The sequence below is a fragment of the Somniosus microcephalus genome, chromosome 2 (genome assembly GCF_052327205.1).
Source record: "Somniosus microcephalus isolate GS21.2 chromosome 2, FLI_Smic_1.0, whole genome shotgun sequence".
In the NCBI taxonomy this organism is placed as follows: Eukaryota; Metazoa; Chordata; class Chondrichthyes; order Squaliformes; family Somniosidae; genus Somniosus; species Somniosus microcephalus.
In genome coordinates, this window is record NC_140988.1 from 259,749,483 (window position 1) to 259,768,045 (window position 18,563).

The 18,563-nt window shown below is 42.6% G+C and overlaps 1 protein-coding gene across 1 annotated transcript in view; it reads right to left on the reverse strand.

The window, feature by feature from the left end:
- Window positions 1–18,563, reverse strand: part of ipo11 (importin 11) — an 880,228-nt gene that overhangs the window by 452,698 nt on the left and 408,967 nt on the right. Inside the window, exons 19-20 of the mRNA XM_085965921.1 lie at window positions 17,130–17,243; window positions 11,650–11,765 (exon numbers count right to left, since the gene is read on the reverse strand). Of these exons, the coding sequence (XP_085822047.1) occupies window positions 11,650–11,765; window positions 17,130–17,243 (230 nt within the window). The remainder of the gene's footprint in view (window positions 1–11,649; window positions 11,766–17,129; window positions 17,244–18,563) is intronic.

An 18,563-nucleotide genomic window follows, 5' to 3' on the forward strand; every position in this document is an offset into this window, starting at 1 on the left:
ATAAAAAGATCGAAGGCAAAGCTGCGATCGAACAAAAGAAGAAAAAGAGACAATAAAAGGTATGCGAAGCCAGATGAGATGGTAATGGGCCCGTGGAGACAAAAGGCAGCTGAGATTAGGTGTGAAGTGTGCTGGCAGGATAAGGACAGCTGCCAGGTGAGAGAGAGAAACAAAAGGAAAGGAGGGGGGTGGGGGGAGAAAAAAAGGGCCCAAAACAAAGGGGTGGAAAAAATTAAAAGGAAAAAAGTAATAGGGGCCGAGGTTATGATCTGAAATTATTGACCTCGGTATTGAGTCCGGAAGGCTGCAAAGTGCCTAATCGGAAGATGATTTGCTGTTCCTCAAGTTTACGTTGAGCTTCCGTGGAACAATACAAGAGGCCAAGGACAGTGAGGTCCGAGTGGGAATGGAGCGGTGAATTAAAATGACAGGCGACCGGAAGCTCAGGGTCACCCTTACGGACTGAACGGAGGTGTTCCTCTACATTGGAGAGACCAAACGCAGATTGGGTGACCGCTTTGCGGAACACCTCCGTTCAGTCCGTAAGGGTGACCCCGAGCTTCCGGTCGCCTGTCATTTTAATTCACCGCTCCATTCCCACTCGGACCTCACCGTCCTTGGCCTCTTGTATTGTTCCACGGAAGCGCAACGTAAACTCGAGGAACAGCAAATCATCTTCCGATTAGGCACTTTGCAGCCTTCCGGACTCAATATCGAGTTCAATGATTTCAGATCATAACCTCGGCCCCTATTACTTTTTTCCTTTTAATTTTTTCCACCCCTTTGTTTTGGGTCCTTTTTTTCTCCCCCCCCCTTTCCTTTTGTTTCTCTCTCTCACCTGGCAGCTGTCCTTATCCTGCCAGCACACTTCACACCTAATCTCAGCTGCCTTTTGTCTCCACGGGCCCATTACCATCTCATCTGGCTTCGCATACCTTTTATTGTCTCTTTTTCTTCTTTTGTTCGATCGCAGCTTTGCCTTCGATCTTTTTATTTTCTTTCCAGTTTTGAAGAAGGGTTTCAACCCGAAACGTCAACTCAAATTTCTCTCCACGGATGTTGCCTGACCTGCTGAGTTTTTCCAGCATTCTCTGTTGTCATTTTTAACATTCGTACCGTACAAGAGAAAGTCTAACCACCTCCCCTTAACATTCAATGGCATTACCATCGTCAATTCACGCACCATCAACATCGTGGGGGGGGGGTCACTATTGACCAGAAACTTAATTGGACCACCCACATAAATAATGTGGCTACAAGAGCAGTTAAGCAGTCAGGAAGGCAAATGGCATGTTGGTCTTAATTGCAAGGGGGTTGGAGTACAAGAGTAAGGAAGTATTGCTACAATTGTACAGGGCTTTGGTGAGACCACACCTGAAGTACTGCGCACAGTTTTGGTCTCCGTACCTAAGGAACAATATATTTGCCTTAGAGTGGGTGCACTGAAGGTTCACTAGATTCATTCGATAGCAAAATACTGCAGATGCTGGAAATCCAAAATAACAGAAAACGCTGGAAAAACTCAGCAAACCAGGCAACATCCGTGGAGAGAGAAACAGAGTTAACGTTTCAGGTCAAAACCCTTCTTCACTAGATTCATTCCTGGGCTGAGAGGGTTTTCCTATGAAAAGAGATTTAGTAGATTGGGCCTATACTTTCTGGAGTTTAGAAGGATGAGAGGAGATCTCATTGAAACATATCAGATTCTGAGAGGAATTGACAGGGTAGATGCTGAGAGGCTGTTTCACCTGGCTGGAGAGTCTAGAACATTAGGGGGCACAGTCTCAGGATAAGGGATCAGGAATTAAGGACTCCGATGAGGAGAAATTTCTTCACTCGGGGTTGCGAATCTTTGGAACTCTCTATCCCAGAGGGCTGTGGATGCTCAGTCTTTGAGTATATTCAAGGCAGAGAACGACAGATTTCAGGACTCCAGAGGAATTAAGGGATATGGGGATTGGGTGGGAAAGTGGAGTTGAGGTCGAAGATCAGCCGTGAACTTACTGAATGGCGGAGCAGGTTTGAGGGGCTGTATGGCCTCCTCCTCCTATTTCTTATGTTATGTTCTATGTTTTTTAAATTCATTTGTGAAGGAATAAGCAATATATGGACTTCCAAAAGGCCTTCGATAAGGTCCCACATAAAAGATTAGCATGGAAAATTGAGGCTCATGGGATAAAGGGGAAAGTTTTGGCGTGGATAGGGAACTGGCTGTCAGATAGAAAACAGAGAGTTGGAATAAACGGCTCATTTTCTGAATGGCAGGCAGTAACAAGTGGGGTACCACAGGGATCTGTCCTGGGCCCCCAGCTGTTCACAATTTACATTAATGACCTGGATCAGGGAGTCGGATGCAGCATTTCCAAATTTGCAGACGACACTAAACTAGGAGGTGGGGTGGGCTCAGAGGAAGAGACCAGGAAGCTCCAGAGCGATTTGGACAGACTGGGCGATTGGGCGGATAAATGGCAGATGCACTATAATGTGGACAAGTGCGAAGTTATCCACCTTGGGTGCAGGAACGGGAGGGCAAATTATTATTTAAATGGCAATAGATTGGGAGAGGGGGAAGTACAGAGAGACCTGGGTGTTCTTGTACACCAGTCACTGAAGGCGAGCATGCAGGTGCAACAGGCGGTCAAGAAGGCAAACGGTATGCTGGCCTTCATAGCAAAAGGGTTAGAATACAGGAACAGGGATACCTTGCTGCAGCTGTACAGGGCACTGGTGAGACCACACCTCGAGTACTGTGTACAGTTTTGGTCGCCTCATCTGAGGAAGGATGTTCTTGCCATGGAGGGGGTGCAGCGGCGATTCACCAGGCTGATACCAGGAATGGCGGGAATGACCTATGAGGAGAGACTATGTAGTTTAGGGATGTACACACTGGAGTTTAGAAGATTGAGAGGGGACCTCATAGAAGTGTATAAAATTCTGACAGGTCTAGACAGACTGGATGCAGAAGGAATGTTTCCCTTGGCGGGTGAGAACAGAACTAGAGGACATAATTTAAGGATAAGGGCTAAACCATTTAGGACAGAGATGAGGGGGAATTTCTTCACTCAGAGAGTGGTGAACCTGTGGAACTCATTGCCACAGAGGGCAGTGTACGCCAGCTCATTAAATATATTTAAGAGGGAATTAGATATATTTCTACGGGCAAAAGGGGTTAAGGGTTACGGAGAGAAGGCGGGGACGGGATACTGAATTAAAGGATCAGCCATGATCTCATTAAATGGCGGAGCAGGCACGAAGGGCCGAATGGCCTACTCCTGCTCCTATCTTCTATGTATCTATCTATGTATAAGGAATAACCTATTCAGAAAAAGACACCATTCTATGAAAGAATTCTGGCCTTATTAAAACATGACAAACTGGGTCTGGAAATCTAGAAACCGAACGATGAAAAAGCTGTGATAGCATTCTGGCTATTGAGATAAGATAAGTTGTTGACACTGAATCAATAACCTTATTGAAACAGAAGATTAAAGGCTCCTGAAGTCTGAACCTTTGGGAACAAGACAATAGTTACCCGGTGCAAGGTGTTCTAATTTACACCTCGTAAAGGAGCACATAAAAGTAACAAATATCTGCCTTCATAAAAATGATACCAAGTAAAGCGCACCTGCTGTTGCACCGTTTTTTATGATAAATTTAGAACACCTAAAGAGACATAATTCTCTAGTGCTACCAGCTGAGGTGACTAAGAGCTGCAGGGGACAGCAGAAAAATGACTAGAGATAATCTTACATCAGCAGAAAACCTTAAAGGAAACACCACTGGAAAAGGGTATAAATATTGAACTCTCAACTGGGATAATAGACTCGCCTAAAGGGGCAAAGTGATTCTCAGCTTCAGAACTAGCTCTAAGTCTGCAACGCTGTACCTCGGGGATCAAGGTACTGTATTTGATTTTGGTGGATATACTGAATAAACTTTAAGAATTGTAAAACTGTAGCGAAGTTAAGATTTGAGAGTAAGGATCTCTAATAAGATTGTAAAGCTTTCTCTTTTTGGAACTGTTAATGTTGCGATTGACTCACCAACTGTAAATTATATGTCGTTTCTTTAATAAATCTATATATTTTTAGAATTGTCTCACATAATACTTCTGTATCAAACTCGCGAACTCAATCTCTACACTCTTTGGTGAGGAGTTGCAGAATTCTGGGTGAGTTTTCCGGACCCTCATAATATCCGGAACGTTACAGTCCAGCTAAACTTATTAAAAGTGCTATCTGGAGGACGGTAACATTTTCAGGTTGTTCCTTTACTTTAGGGAGAGACTGTTCGGACCTTTAGACCCAATTAAGCGTCTTTAGGATTCGGCTACACGTCAAACGTTAGTTGAAAGTGAACATCTGAGGAATACGCCTGATCCGGGGTAGCCTTAAAGGGGCTAGGACTAGTAATTATCCTTTCACATTCATGAGATATGTGCGTCGCTGGCAAGGCCAGCATTTATTGCCCATCCCTAATTGCCCTCGAGAAGGAAGTGGTGAGCAATCTTCTTGAATCACTGCAGTCCGTGTGGTGAAGGTACTCCCAACAGTGCTGTTAGGGAGGGAGTTCCAGGATTTGACCCAGAGACGATGAAGGAACGGCGATATACTTCCAAGTCAGGATGGTGTGTGACTTGGAGGGGAACTTGGAGGTGGTGGTGTTCCCATGCGCCTGCTGCCCTTGTCCTTCTAGGTGGTAGAGGTCGCGGGTTTGGGAGGTGATACCAAAGAAGCCAATTCATTAAATATATTCAAGAAGGAGTTAGATATATTTCTTAAGGCTAAAGGGATCAAGGGATATGGGGAGAAAGCAGGGACAGGATACTGAATTTGGATGATCAGCCATGATTTCATTAAATGGCCAAACAGGCTCAAGGGGCTGAATGGCCTACTCCTGCTCCTATCTTCTATGTTTCTATGTAAGCCATGGTGAGTTGCTGCAGTGTATCTTGTGGATGGTACACCCTGCAGCCACAGTATGCCGGTGGTGGAGGAAATGAATGTTTAAGGTGGTGGATGGGGTGCCAATCAAGTGGGCTGCTTTGTCTTGGATGGTGTAGAGCTTCTTGAGTGTTGTTGGAGCTGCACTCATCCAGGCAACTGGAGAGTATTCCATCACACTCCTTACTTGTGCCTTGTAGATGGTGGAAAGGCTTTGGGGAGTCAGGAGGTAAGACCCTTGCTGCAGAATACCCAGCCTTGAATACCTGCTCTTATTGCCACAGTATTTATGTGGCTGGTCCAGTTAAGTTTCTGGTCAATGGTGACCCCCAGGATATTGATGGTGGGGGGTTCGGTGATGGTAATGCCATTGAATGTCAAGGGGTGGTGGTTAGACGCTCGCTTGTTAGAGATAGTCATTGCCTGGCACTTGTGTGGCGTGAATGTTACCTGCCACTTATCAGCCCAAGCCTGAATATCGTCCAGGTCTTGCTGCATGCGAGCATGGGCTGCTTCATTATCTGAGGAGTTGCGAATAGCACTGAACACTGTGCAGTCATCAGCGAACAGCCTCACTTCTGACCTTATGATGGAGGGAAGATCATTGATGAAGCAGCTGTAGATGGTTGGGCCTAGGACACTGCCCTGAGGAACTCCTGCAGCGATGTCCTGGGGCGGTGATGATTGACCTCCAACCACCACAACCATCTTCCTTTGTGCTAGGTATGACTCCAGCCAGTGGAGAGTTTTCCCCACCGATTCCCATTGACTTCAGTTTTACTAGGGCTCCTTGATACCACACTCGGTCAAATGCTGCCTTGATGTCAAGGGCAGTCACTCTCACCTCACCTCTGGAATGCAGTTCTTTTGTCCATGTTGGATCAAGGCTGTAATGAGGTCTGGAGTTGAGTAGTCCTGGTGGAACCCAAACTGGGCATCAGTCAGCAGGTTATTGGCAAGAGCTGTTGGATAGCACTGTCGACGACTCCTTCCATCACTTTGCTGATGATTGAGAGTAGACTGATGGGGTGGTAATTGTCCGGATTGGATTTGTCCTGCTTTTTTTGTGGACAGGACATACCTGGGCAGTTTTCCACATTGTCAGATAGATGCCAGTGTTATAGCTGTACTGGAACTGCTTGGCTAGAGGCACGGCTAGTTCTAGAGCACAAGTCTTCAGCACGACAGTCGGGATGTTGTCGGGGCCCACAGCCTTTGCTGTATCCAGTGCGCTGAGCCATTTCTTGACATCACGTGTAGTGAATCGAATTGACTGTAGACTGCCTTCTGTGGTGTTGGGGAACTCAGGAGGAGGCTGATATGGATCATCCACTTGGCACTTCTGGCTGAAGATGATTACAAACGCTTCAGCTTTGTCTTTTGCACTTGCGTGATGGACTCCTCCATCATTGAGAATGAGGATATTCATGGAGCCATCCCCTCCCATTAGTTGCTTAATGGTCCAACACCATTCACGACTGGATGTGGCAGGACTGTAGAGCTTTGATCTGATCCGTTGATTGTGGGGTCGCTTAGCTCTCTCTATAGCAGGCTGCTTCCGCTTTTTAGCATGCATGTAGTCCTGTGTTGCAGCTTCCCCAGGTTGGTATGGCATTTTTAGGTACGTCTGGTGCTGCTCCTGGCATGCTCTTCTACACTCCTTATTGAACCAGGGTTGGTCCCCTGGCTTGATGGTAATGGTAGAGTGAGGGATATGCCGGGCCATGAGGTTACAGATTGTGGTGGAATACAATTCTGCTGCTGATGATGGCCCACAGCACCTCAAGGATGCCCAGTTTTGAGCTGCTAGATCTGTTCCGAATCTATTCCATTTAGCATGGTGGTAGTTCCACACAACACGATGGAGGGTGTCCTCAGTGTGAAGACAGGACTTCGTCTCCACAATGGCTGTGCGGTGGTCACTGTTGCTAATGCTGTCATGGGCAGATGCATCTGCGACATGTAGATTGGCGAGGACAAGATCAAGTAGTTTTTTCCTCGTGTTGGTTCTCTCACCACCTGTCGCAGGCCCAGACTGTCAGCTATGTCCTTCAGGACTCGGCCAGCTTGGTCAGTAGTGGTGCTACCGAGCTACTCTTGGTGATGGACATTGAAGTCCCCCACCCAGAGTACATTCTGTGCCCTTGCTACTCTCAGTGCTTTTTCCAAGTGGTGTTCAACATGGAGGAGTACTGATTCATCAGCTGAGGGAGGGCGGTCGGTGGAAATCAGCAGGAGGTTTTCTTGCCCATGCTTGACCTGAAGCCATGAGACTTCATGGGATGCGGAATCAATGTTGAGGACTCCCAGGGCCACTTTTTCCCCACTGTATATACACTGTAACACCTGGATTAACTGAATTTAAATTCCACAGCTGCCGTGGTAGGATTTGAAATCAAGTCTCCGGATCAACTGCCCAGGTTTACCAGTCCAGTAACATAACCACTACCGTTAATAGGGTTCTGTGCATGTCAAACACTTAGCTGACCAATACGTAAAATAAATGTACCCTCAGATAGGAGCGGGCAAACAATTTCCTGTTTCTCCTCTTTTCGTCCCCCCGCCAGCCCGACATCCTTCAGGTCCAATTGCTGCTATGCCTTCACTACATTACTCACAACAGCTGGGATTACAAGTCCAGGGAATTGAACCTGGATTCATTCACTGTTTCATTGTGCATCTGTGTTTTGTTGCTCCAACAACTTGTGCCACTATGCTGCAGAAGAAACTGGGAAGCAGTAAATTATGTATAAAAATAGGTGACTAATTTATTTCAGCAATCCTTTACCCAGACATTTTTTTAAATGCATAGGTATGCTCACATTAAGGCAACAGACACATTGGCCGGAATTTTGCCTTACTCAGCAGGTCCGGTGCAGGCAGTGGCCATGGCAGGTCGTGACCCCACTGCTGGCTCCATCCCCCTGCTAAAAATGACTTTCCCTTAATAGGGCCTATTAAGCCCGCCTAGCGCGATACCCGACCAAATTAAATGGTTCCAGTCTGGTGACATCATCAATGATGTATTTTCAGCGGGGATCTTTAAAGGGACCATGGCCACATTAGATTTGTCATTTAGTCTATCAAACTTCTGTCAGTGTACTACAGCATTTGAAGTGCTGCAAACACTGACAATGACTGCACAGAGGAAGTGGGCTGCACCCAGGTTGTCTGATGACTCTCTCCATATGTTTATGGAGGGAGTCAGAGCACGCAGGGAGGTCCTCTTCCTTTCCGATGGGCGTAAGATACCTCCCCAGGAGACCAAAACGGCCTAGTTGCAGATTGCAGAGCAGGTCACAAGCAGGGATATGTTCAGGTGGACTTGAGTGCACTGCTGCCAATGTTTCAATGATTTAATTAGATCAAGACATGTTAGTACAAAGCCACTCTCAATTTCATCTGCTGTGCCTCTCATCACATCCCCATCACTCTGCCTTCCTTACCCTACTCCTGCACATCCTTACTCACACCAACATACCTTGCACCTCCACCTATCCCTCTCTATCTACATTATCACATCCCCATCTCACTAGTCACCCCTCACTCACCCTCATCCTAGTGCAATCATACCAACTAACAACACACAAGGGTAGCCACTTGGATGTTTTATCCAAAGTTTATGTAAAGTTTCTGTTAATGTGGTGTCAAACATAAAAATCTTTATTTTCAACACTTTCTGGTCTTGGACAGATTCGCGTGCACCTTTGGAAGTGGCTTAGTGAGTTGCAGTGAATGGTGAGACATATGGTGTTGGTGTGGAGTGGTGCCAACCTGGCGCATGATGTGGCAGCCATATGGGTGTACAGCGTAAAGTTAACGCAATCTGGCCGTGATGAGGCCGTCCCTGGCAGCAATGTGCTCGGGTGCTGATGCCCTCTGTCCTGTGCAGTATCAGGTGATTGCGGAGAAGGTTGTTGTTGGTGCTGCTGGTGTTGGGGCTCATCGTGGTGAGATTCTGAGGACCAAGGTGAGACAGTATAAATGGCACCCATGTTGATGGAATAGATGGCAGGTGAAGTAGAGATGACAGAAGCATTCTGTCAATGGTAAAAGAGTTCTTCCAATGAGGTGAGACTGGGTGAAAACTTTGTTGGAAAGACTTGCAGCCTGCAGAATCTGTGCTGGAAATGGACTGAGCCACAGCTTCTGCCTGAGGAAAGTGATCATCTGTCAGGTGGGAGTTTTTACTGTACATTTGGTGCTGTCGAGTAATCAGCTGAAGCAATGGCCTCGGAACTCCCGCCTAAGGTTGACAGACATGCTTCCCGAGCCGCGTGGTTCCCGTGGCCATGCAGTTAAATTTAAAAATTAAGTTAAAAAAGCCTGTTAAGGGTCTGACAACTAACTAGCTGTTAATCATCTCAATTGGGTTGCCCGTCGCTGCTGGTCGGGTTGGCACGGCACAGCGCATGGGGCAGGATGTCAGCAGGCTCCCGACCCGCTGTCAAAAATAACAACTTTCCCACCCGAACTGCCACCGGTTGTGCCCGCTACCACCCCGACAAATTCTGGCCATAATCAGTCAATATGAAGAGGATAAACAAATCAGATTATTTTATGCTACTTTTCACACTCCCAGCAACCACAAGGAGCTAGTGGTCAAATACAGTACTTTCACTACATTTGACTTAGACGGCATCTATACCTTGAATTACAATGAAGGAACATTACTTTGCATTGAAAGAGAAATAAATGCCTGAATGCTGTTATATAGACAGCTATAGTCAACTTGAGTGAATTTCAGAATCCCATTAACGTCCATTTTATGAAATTGCATTATATATGTTCCCTAGGCTATGTAGTCACAATGCGCCACAGATCAAGTATTCCATTCAATGTCAGGTGCTAAAATTTCTACTTTTAGAGTTCTTTTCAACTGGCATCCAGTTTTTAATAAATTTGGAAGCTGAAGAGTGAAGCTTTGCAAATTGGCACTGTTAGGTCACTGCATTATTCAGAAGATCAACCGTTCTTAACCTCGTGTTCTAAACATAGCCCATTCAGAAACAAATTTCTGCTTTTTTAGTTTGGAAAACTTCCAGGGAACTTTTTAGTCTTTATTTATGACTTTTCAAACATTGGTAAAAGTTGCAGAGAAAATATAAAAATGCAAATGTAATCCGGGAAATAAATGACTTCAATAGTCTTTCTGTATCGAGACTGTACCCTGGTTGTTGATCTGGATTATGAATTTCACTCCTTAAATGATTTCTCTATATTGAAATAAAAACTTAATCATTACAGACTGTTAATACCAAAAGAACTTAATACAACTATTTGTTCATTTTATAGTTTTTCTTACATCATATCGTCTAGTTAAACTGCAAAAATAGCAAATATCAATCCTCCAAAAAATAAAAACACAAACCAGCAGACATCAGTTTTCTTTCTAGAATACTTGGCTGCAGATGCACAAGCCTGATTCTGCATACCTCATGCTCATTTACTGACTGTCCTGAACATTGGTCAATTTGGAGAATGCATATTTGACATTCAAACCAAGTGGCACATACTGTTGAGGGAAATACAGCTAAGGTTTGGCAGCACACAGCACTAGCCACTGGGAAAATGGCAGCATCTGCGGTTGGCATTCCTATGTTAATTATAAATTCACCAGAGTTTTACCACCTCAGTTGTTGCAAAAGGTCTTCTCTTAGGAGGGGTTGCATAGTTATACAGCATTGCAGGATTCATCTAGGTTCATATTTCAGAAAACTATGGCCTCTCATTTGTTAAGTTAAATGTTCAAGAAATCTACAAGTGTGACAATCATCCATCTTTAGTTTTCAGGGAGCATCACTGAAGGTTTTCTTTTGACACCATATTCTCAATTTTCTGCCTTCTATTCTATTTCTACTAAAATTCACTGTACCATTTTAAAAACTGAGTCATAAAGTGCATTTATCATATTACTAAGATATATAGATAGATATAATCACATTCACTTTATAAATGATGCGTCAGTGTTCTTGAGGCCAACATCCCCAGCATCGAAGCTTTGACCACACTCAATCAGCTGCGATGGATGGGTCACATTGTCCGCATGCCCAATACGAGACTCCCAAAACAAGCGCTCTACTCGGAGCTCCGGCACGGCAAGAGAGCCCCAGGTGGGCAGAGGAAACGCTTCAAGGACACCCTCAAAGCCTCCTTGAAAAAGTGTAACATCCCCACTGACACCTGGGAATCCCTGGCCCAAGACCGCACAAAGTGGAGGAGAAGCATCCAGGAAGGCGCCGAACACCTTCGCCGGGAGCAAGTGGAAGTCAAGTGCAAGGAGCGCACGTCAACCCAAGCACCCCACCCATCCACCCCTTCAACCATCGTCTGCCCCACCTGTGACAGAGACTATAGGTCCCGCATTGGACTCATCAGTCACCTGCGAACTCATTTTTAATGTGGAAGTAAGTCATCCTCGGTTCCGATGGACTGCCTAAGAAGAAGATAAATGATGCTGAAATCTGCATATCTCCACAAATAAGGCTAGATGACAAGGAATTCAGTAATGGCCTAATTTAAAAAAACACTAATTCACTATGCAGGTCAAGGTGAAGAATTACGGCAACATTATCGTCTTGCTTTTTGTCCTCAAAATATGACTGTGATTGACATACTAAATAAATGATGCTACTTCAACAGAAGTGTAAGCATTCCCGTTAGTGTTATGTTCATTTCACAAAAGAACTCAGTAAGATCTACTCACCACAACTCTAAACCATCCTCCAGGAGGTAAACATGGGGAGGCTGGGAGACATCTGTACTCAGCTGAATGACTGGCAGCAAGAATGGGTAGAGATTTTTGCTATCTGCTCCCAAACCCTAGAGATAAGAAAACAGCAGGAAAAGTGAACAAATAATTCCGCTTCATAGCTAGAAAAAAATTTGAAGTATATATACACATATGCTGCAAATCTACAAATATAATATGCATGTTTCCCAAAAAATTGCTCAAAAGTGATGGGGGTGCATTATACACAGATACATCTGGTGAAAATAACATGAGTCTGAAGATAAAAGAAACAGATGAGAATAAAAGTCAGATCAAGAAACAAGGGTAAGATAAACGATCAGAAGGTAAATAGTTATAAAACAGAAGTATAAAAGGACTGTTAAAAATGAAGTAAAAGGAACAACTGATAAAGATAAATTAAACTGCCTGTGTAAAAATGTACACTGCATCCAAAATAAAATGGGGGAACTGGAGGCAATAGCAAGGAACCAGATGCAATAGGAATAACGGAAACATGGCTACATAAAGTACAAGACCGGCAACTAAATATTGCAGGTTATAACAATCAGAAAGGATAAGGAAGGAAGAATTAGCTGTATTAATTAAAGATAGCATAATGGCAATCGAAAAAAGGGACATAACTAACAGAAAGGTAGAAATAGAATCCATATGGATTGAAATAAAAGACAAGGGATCAATCACGCTCATAGGGGTATACTACAGATCACTAATCGTGAAAAGTAGGGGGAGGAAGAAATAAGTAAACAAATATGTGAAATGAGTACAGGATATAAAATAATCATAGGAGATTTTAACTACCCCCAAATAAACTGGCAAGAGATAGCAAAATGGTTACAGGAAATGGTGTTTTTACAATGTGACTTCTTCATTACCCAGTATGTGAAAAGCCCTAAGAGAGGGCGCACAGCTGGACCTAATAATAGGAAATGAACCTGAACAGTAAAAGAAGTAAGCATAGGAGAACATCTAGGCAATAGCAATCACAACACAATAAGGTTTAAGATAAAGATTAAGGACATAAGTAAGACAAAGTTCAAAATAAGAAATTGGAAAAAAGCTGATTTTAAGGGGATGGGAATAGAACTAGTTAAAGTAAACTGGAAAAAATTTACTGACAAACGAAGAAATAGAACAGCAGTGGGAAACATTTAAAAAGGTGATCGAGTGTCCAGGAGAAATATATCCCACTAAAAAGCAAGAACAAACTAGCTAGTAATGACACACCATGGATGAATAAAGAAATAAGGGCAAAATTGAAACTAAAGAAAAAGGCATACACTAAGTGCATAGACAACAAAGGAGAGGATGACAAAAGGGAATACGAAAAGTTTAGGAAAGAAGTCAAAAAAAATTAAGGCGGCAGAGAAACTATGAAATTAAATTATCAAGGAATATGAAAAGAAAGAGTTAAATATTCTACAGACACATAATTAACAAAAGAAAAATTAGAATAAAGATAGGGCCACTACGGGATACACATGATAAACTCATAGGTAATGACAACAAAATGGCAGAAATATTAAATAATTACTTTGACTCAGTATTTACCGGGGGGACTAAAATCCTTGGTCTGGATGGATTGCATCCACGCATATTAAAAGAAGTTAGGGAAGAGATAGCAGAGGCACTATTACATATGTATAAACATTCATTAGAAAAGGGAATAGTTCCAGAGGGCTGATGAACAGCTAATATAATTACTAAATTTACAAAGAGAGCTACAAAAAGCCCGAGGAACTATAGACCAATTAGCTCAGGGGAGAAGGATAAACCTGGCAAATACAGGCCAGTCAATTTAACGTTGGTGGTGGGGAAGCTTTTAGAAACAATAATCCGGGAGAAAATTAACAGCCACTTGGACAAGCATAGACTAATAGAGAGCCAGCACAGATTTGTTAAGGGCAAGTCGTGTTTGATTAACTTGATTGAGTTTTTTGATGAAGTAAATGCAGTTGATGTATATATGGACTTTTATGTGCAGTAGATGTGTATACGTTCAAAAGGCATTTGATAAAGTACCACCAATTAGGCTAGTTAACAAAATTGAAGCCCATAGGATAGAGTAGCAGCAAGGATACAAAATTGGCTAAGGGTTTGAAAAGAGAGTTGGGGTGAATGGCTGTTTTTCAGACTGGAGGGAGGTGCACAGTGGTGTTCCGCAAGGTTCAGTCCTAGGACCACTGATGTTTTTGATATACATTAATTATTTGGACTTGGGGGTACAGGGCACAATTTTGACCTTTTCAGATGACATGAAACTTAGAAGTGTAGTGAACAGTGAGGAAGATAGTAGTAGACTTCAAAAAGACAGACAGGTTGGTGGAATGGGTGGACACATGGCAGATGAAATTCAATGCAGAGAAGTGTGAGGTGATACATTTTGATAGGAAGAATGAGGAGAGACCATATCTAGCAAATGGTACAATTTTAAAGGGGTGCAAGAACAGAGAACAGAAGTACTTGTGCACAAATCTTTGAAGGTGGCAGAGCAGGTTAACAAATCAGCTAATGAAGCATAGAGGATCCTGGGCTTTCTAAATAGAGGCATAGAGTACAAAAGCCAGGAAATTATGCTAAACCTATAGAAAACACTAGTTCGGACCCAGCTGGAGTATTGGGTCCAATTCTGGGCACCACACTTTAGGAAGAACGTGAAGGTTTTGGAGAGGGTACAGAAGAGATTTACTAGAATGGTTCCAGGGATGAGGCATTACAGTTACATGGATAGACTAAAGAAACTGGGGTTGTTCTCCTTGGAGCACTGCTGGATTTAATAATGGGAAATGAGATAGAGTAAATAAAGAGAAACTGTTTCCAATGGCTGAAAGATCAATAACTAGAGGGCACAGATTTGAGGTGACATGAGGAAAAACTTTTTTACGCAATGAGTGGTTAGGATTTGGGATTCACTGCCTGATATAGATTCAATAGTTGCTACCATTGAATTTCAGGTGCGGGGGTGCTAACTTTTTCGGGGCGCTAAAAGTAGCGCCGCAGTGAAGTTATCGCCCCAAAGGGGGCGCGAGCCAAATTTCCCCCCAAGTGTTTAAAAAGGAGCTGAGGGATTTGGGGGTACACAAATCACTAAAAGCAACAACACACATTAGTAAGGCCATAGAAAAATCAAACAAAGCACTGGGGTTCATTTATAGAGGGATAGAATTGAAAAGTAGAAAAGTTACGTTAAACTTGCATAAACCTTGGTTAGACCAAAGTTGGAGTACAGTGAGCAGTTCTGGTCTCCATATTATAAAAATGGATATAGAGGCATTGGTGAAGATGCAAAAAATATTTATTAGAATGATACCAGAACTGAGAAGTTATACCCATCAGGAAAAATTGAACAGGCTGGGGTTCTTTTCTCTAGAAAAGAGAAGACTGAGGGGAGACCTGATAGAAGTCTTCAAGGTTATGAAAAGGTTTGATAGGGTAGACATAGAGAAGGTGTTTCCACTTGCTGGGGAAACCAGAACTAGGGACCATAAATATAAGATAGTCACTAATAAATGCAATAGGAAATTCAGGCAAAATATCTTTACCCAGAGAGTGTTTAGAATGTGGAACTCACTACCACAAGGAGCAGTTGAGGTGATGAGCATAGATGCAATTAAGGGGAAGCTAGATAAGCACATGAGGGAGAAAGGAATAGAAGGATATACTAATAGGGTTAATGAGGCTCGTGTGGAGCATAAACACCGGCATAGACCTGTTGGGCCAATTGGCCTGCTTTTGTGCTGTAAATGCTATGCAATACTATGTAAAGAATGAATAAGCTTGCATTTATATGGTGACTCATTATGTCGTCAGGACATGCCAAAATGTTTCACATCCAAAGAATTACTTTATTAAATCTAAGGCACTGCTGTTATGCAAGCAAATGTGGCAGCTAATTTGTGCACAAAAGGATTCCACAAATAGAAAATTATTTAAAAAGATAGAAAAGATAATTTACAAGTTAATTTGTTTTTAATGGTGCTGGTTGAGAGGAATGTTGGACAGAACACTTGGAGCACATCAAGTATTGTCATGTGATCTTTTAAGGGTGCATTTTCCTACTGAGGCATCAGTGGCATCCAAAGGACTCATATTAAAGGATCCAAATTTAAATCTCATTCTTGAAGGCCATTGAAGATGTTTAGTTTGTTGGGTTCTGGACCATCATGTAGAGCATGGCGTTCTGTGAGGGAGAATGTTCTCCCACAAAACTCAATGGAGAGGAGAAGACAACTCACAATTGTTCTGACCAAATGCACCATCAATCGCAAGAAGGTGAAACACTGAGCCATGACTCCAACATGTTATCACAGATGCTTTACAAAGTGACCAACAGGGATCCACTAAATTGTCTTTAAATTCTGAATACTGTTTGATAGTTTTCAGTGGGGAAGAAAAGGAAATTAGAAACTCATGTCCAAGAAAGTACCTAAAAGAATGGTACCTACTACCTTTAGATTTGTTTTCTTCAAATGCTACACTTGTGCTTCTGCTTGGAAAGATATATTATAGGTCTTGTGAAAATGACGATTGGAGGCATATTAAAACAGAATCTTTAACTGAGGTTATGGAAAAAATAGGTAATTAGACTCAAACAATCTCTTAGCAAGGGCTTTTCTAAAAAGTCCATTCATTTCCATGTACTGTATTCAGTGACAGAAAATATAATTCCCTCAATTATGCAACATAAATAGCAGTTTTGAATAAAACAGAGATCCCTATTACTAGCACAATTGCTCCAAAGGGGTCACATTCTCTATTCAATTCTCACCATTTTGCAGAGCAACATGTACATTGACTGCAGTTCCAGCTGTCCTGTGTTAGATTTTGTGCTTCAAGAACTACCATCTACCAGAGCCAGTTGCCTGGTTTGTTTGTTAGCCACTCTTGGCAGTGCAGTACCTGTCACACTATTATTTATACTGTATGTTATGAAAGCAATGCAATTTTTTTTTAAATTTTTTAAAACAACTCCCCAGTTGAAGCATCGCAAAGAATCAATACAGTATTAGGATTGGGGCTATGAGCTGTTGAAAGCATGCACCAGTCATAAACTTCATGGTGACTATATTCAAGGGAAGAGTTTAACAGAAAATATTTGCCCCCAGATTTTTTCCACCAAATACCTTTCAAGTAGAAAACATTGCAACAAGGATAACTAATATCTTAAACTATATAACATACTTCTTGGCCTGACTGACTTGAAATTTGGCCAAAGTCCAGTCTTGAGTCATAATATAACCATTCCAAACTGCTCCTAATCTGGGACGAAGTTTCCTTCACCAAAAGTAGTGCCTCATACAATGGTACAGTTTCATGAGCAGCAACAGCCCACCATTAATTCAATCATGTGATCAGATTCTTTATGCGAGTCCAGTAATAGAATTCAATACAATTCAAAACTCAGTGAAAAGATACTGCACTCAATAAAGGTGTACCTGAACTAGATGAATCAGTGTGGTGAGAATTGCACATCGCAGCATATTGTGATCTTCAGACTGCTTCCAAAGCAAAGGTAAATACTGCACCAAACATCCAACATAAGGCCGAATCTATAAATTAAAAAATCTATTAAGACAAAAACTGGGGGAGGGAATATAAAAGTTAATTATGCAAAAGTAGATCAATTGTTCAGAAAATGTATAAAACAACCAGAACGAGAACACTTTGAAATGTTCAATTACAGTAAAGACAAACCCTCAAAGCTGCCTATTGGCAAGTTTTAATATTTCAAATAAAGATTACTAGGTAGGCTGCTGCAAAAGACACTGCAGTCTTATTTCTTCCAAGCTGAATATGTCATATTAAATTTTGGTGGCATTCCTGCCTAACTGAAGTGAACACCTTCCTTAAAACCCACCTCTTTAACCAAGCTTTTAGTCACACCCCCTAATACAGGAAACTTTGTGCTATCCGGCACCGACGGGATCAAGCTGTTGCCGTCCCATCAAAACTGCCGGACAAACCAGCGCTAATGTTGAAACATACGGAGATTTTGAGCTCTGTATCTGGCAACAAACCCTGTTGCTTAGCAACAGCTTCTAAACAGTCAGCCGTACCTTGCAAGCATCTCTGTAGCTTAGCAACAGCTTCAGCGAGACCTTGCAGAGCCTGACTGGTGAAAAAAAAGCAACGAAAAGAAAAAAACCTAACGAAACAGCTCCTGATTTTTGCTGGTGGCTCGAGCATTCTGGACAGTTAACCTCCGGATAAACCAAAGTTTTCTGTATCTCCTTTGGTTCAGCATCAATTTTTCCCTGACTTTACTTCTATGACGCACCTTGGGACATTTTTCTACATTAAAGGCATTCTATAAATGCAACTTGGACAGGAAACAGCATGTGAGGGATTTTAAAAAACAGGTCACACAGGGGTTAAACAAGACATTACTAGCTATTTCCTGTAAGATGGAGGTAATTAACATGACATTCTGGCAAAGAATCACTTCTGATGCATTGTTCCTAAGAAGCACTTAGTGGCACCTTATTCCGTAGATATCCTTGTATTCAATTTGCTCAGACTGACACTTACTGACAGTCAGTCTACGAGATATTTCTATACTTTACTGAAGTGGCAATTGCATTTGGATGGAAAAACATCCCAAGTAAGTGACAAACTGTGAACTGTTGATCTAATGTAATTATGGGAAATTACAAGATCAAAAAATAATTACAGTTGAGGAAGGCTCCAGATCACAAGGGCTGCAAGCACTGTTTATGAGCATGGTGCCAGTGAACCCAAGAAAATATCTAGCGTAAAAACCTAGACGCACACCTACATTCCCCCTTGCTGTTGGTCTAGATTATGAAAGTTTTCCTCAATGCAAATAGGTATGACAAAGAGGTTCTGCTGAGGGAGTATGAGCAGCTAGG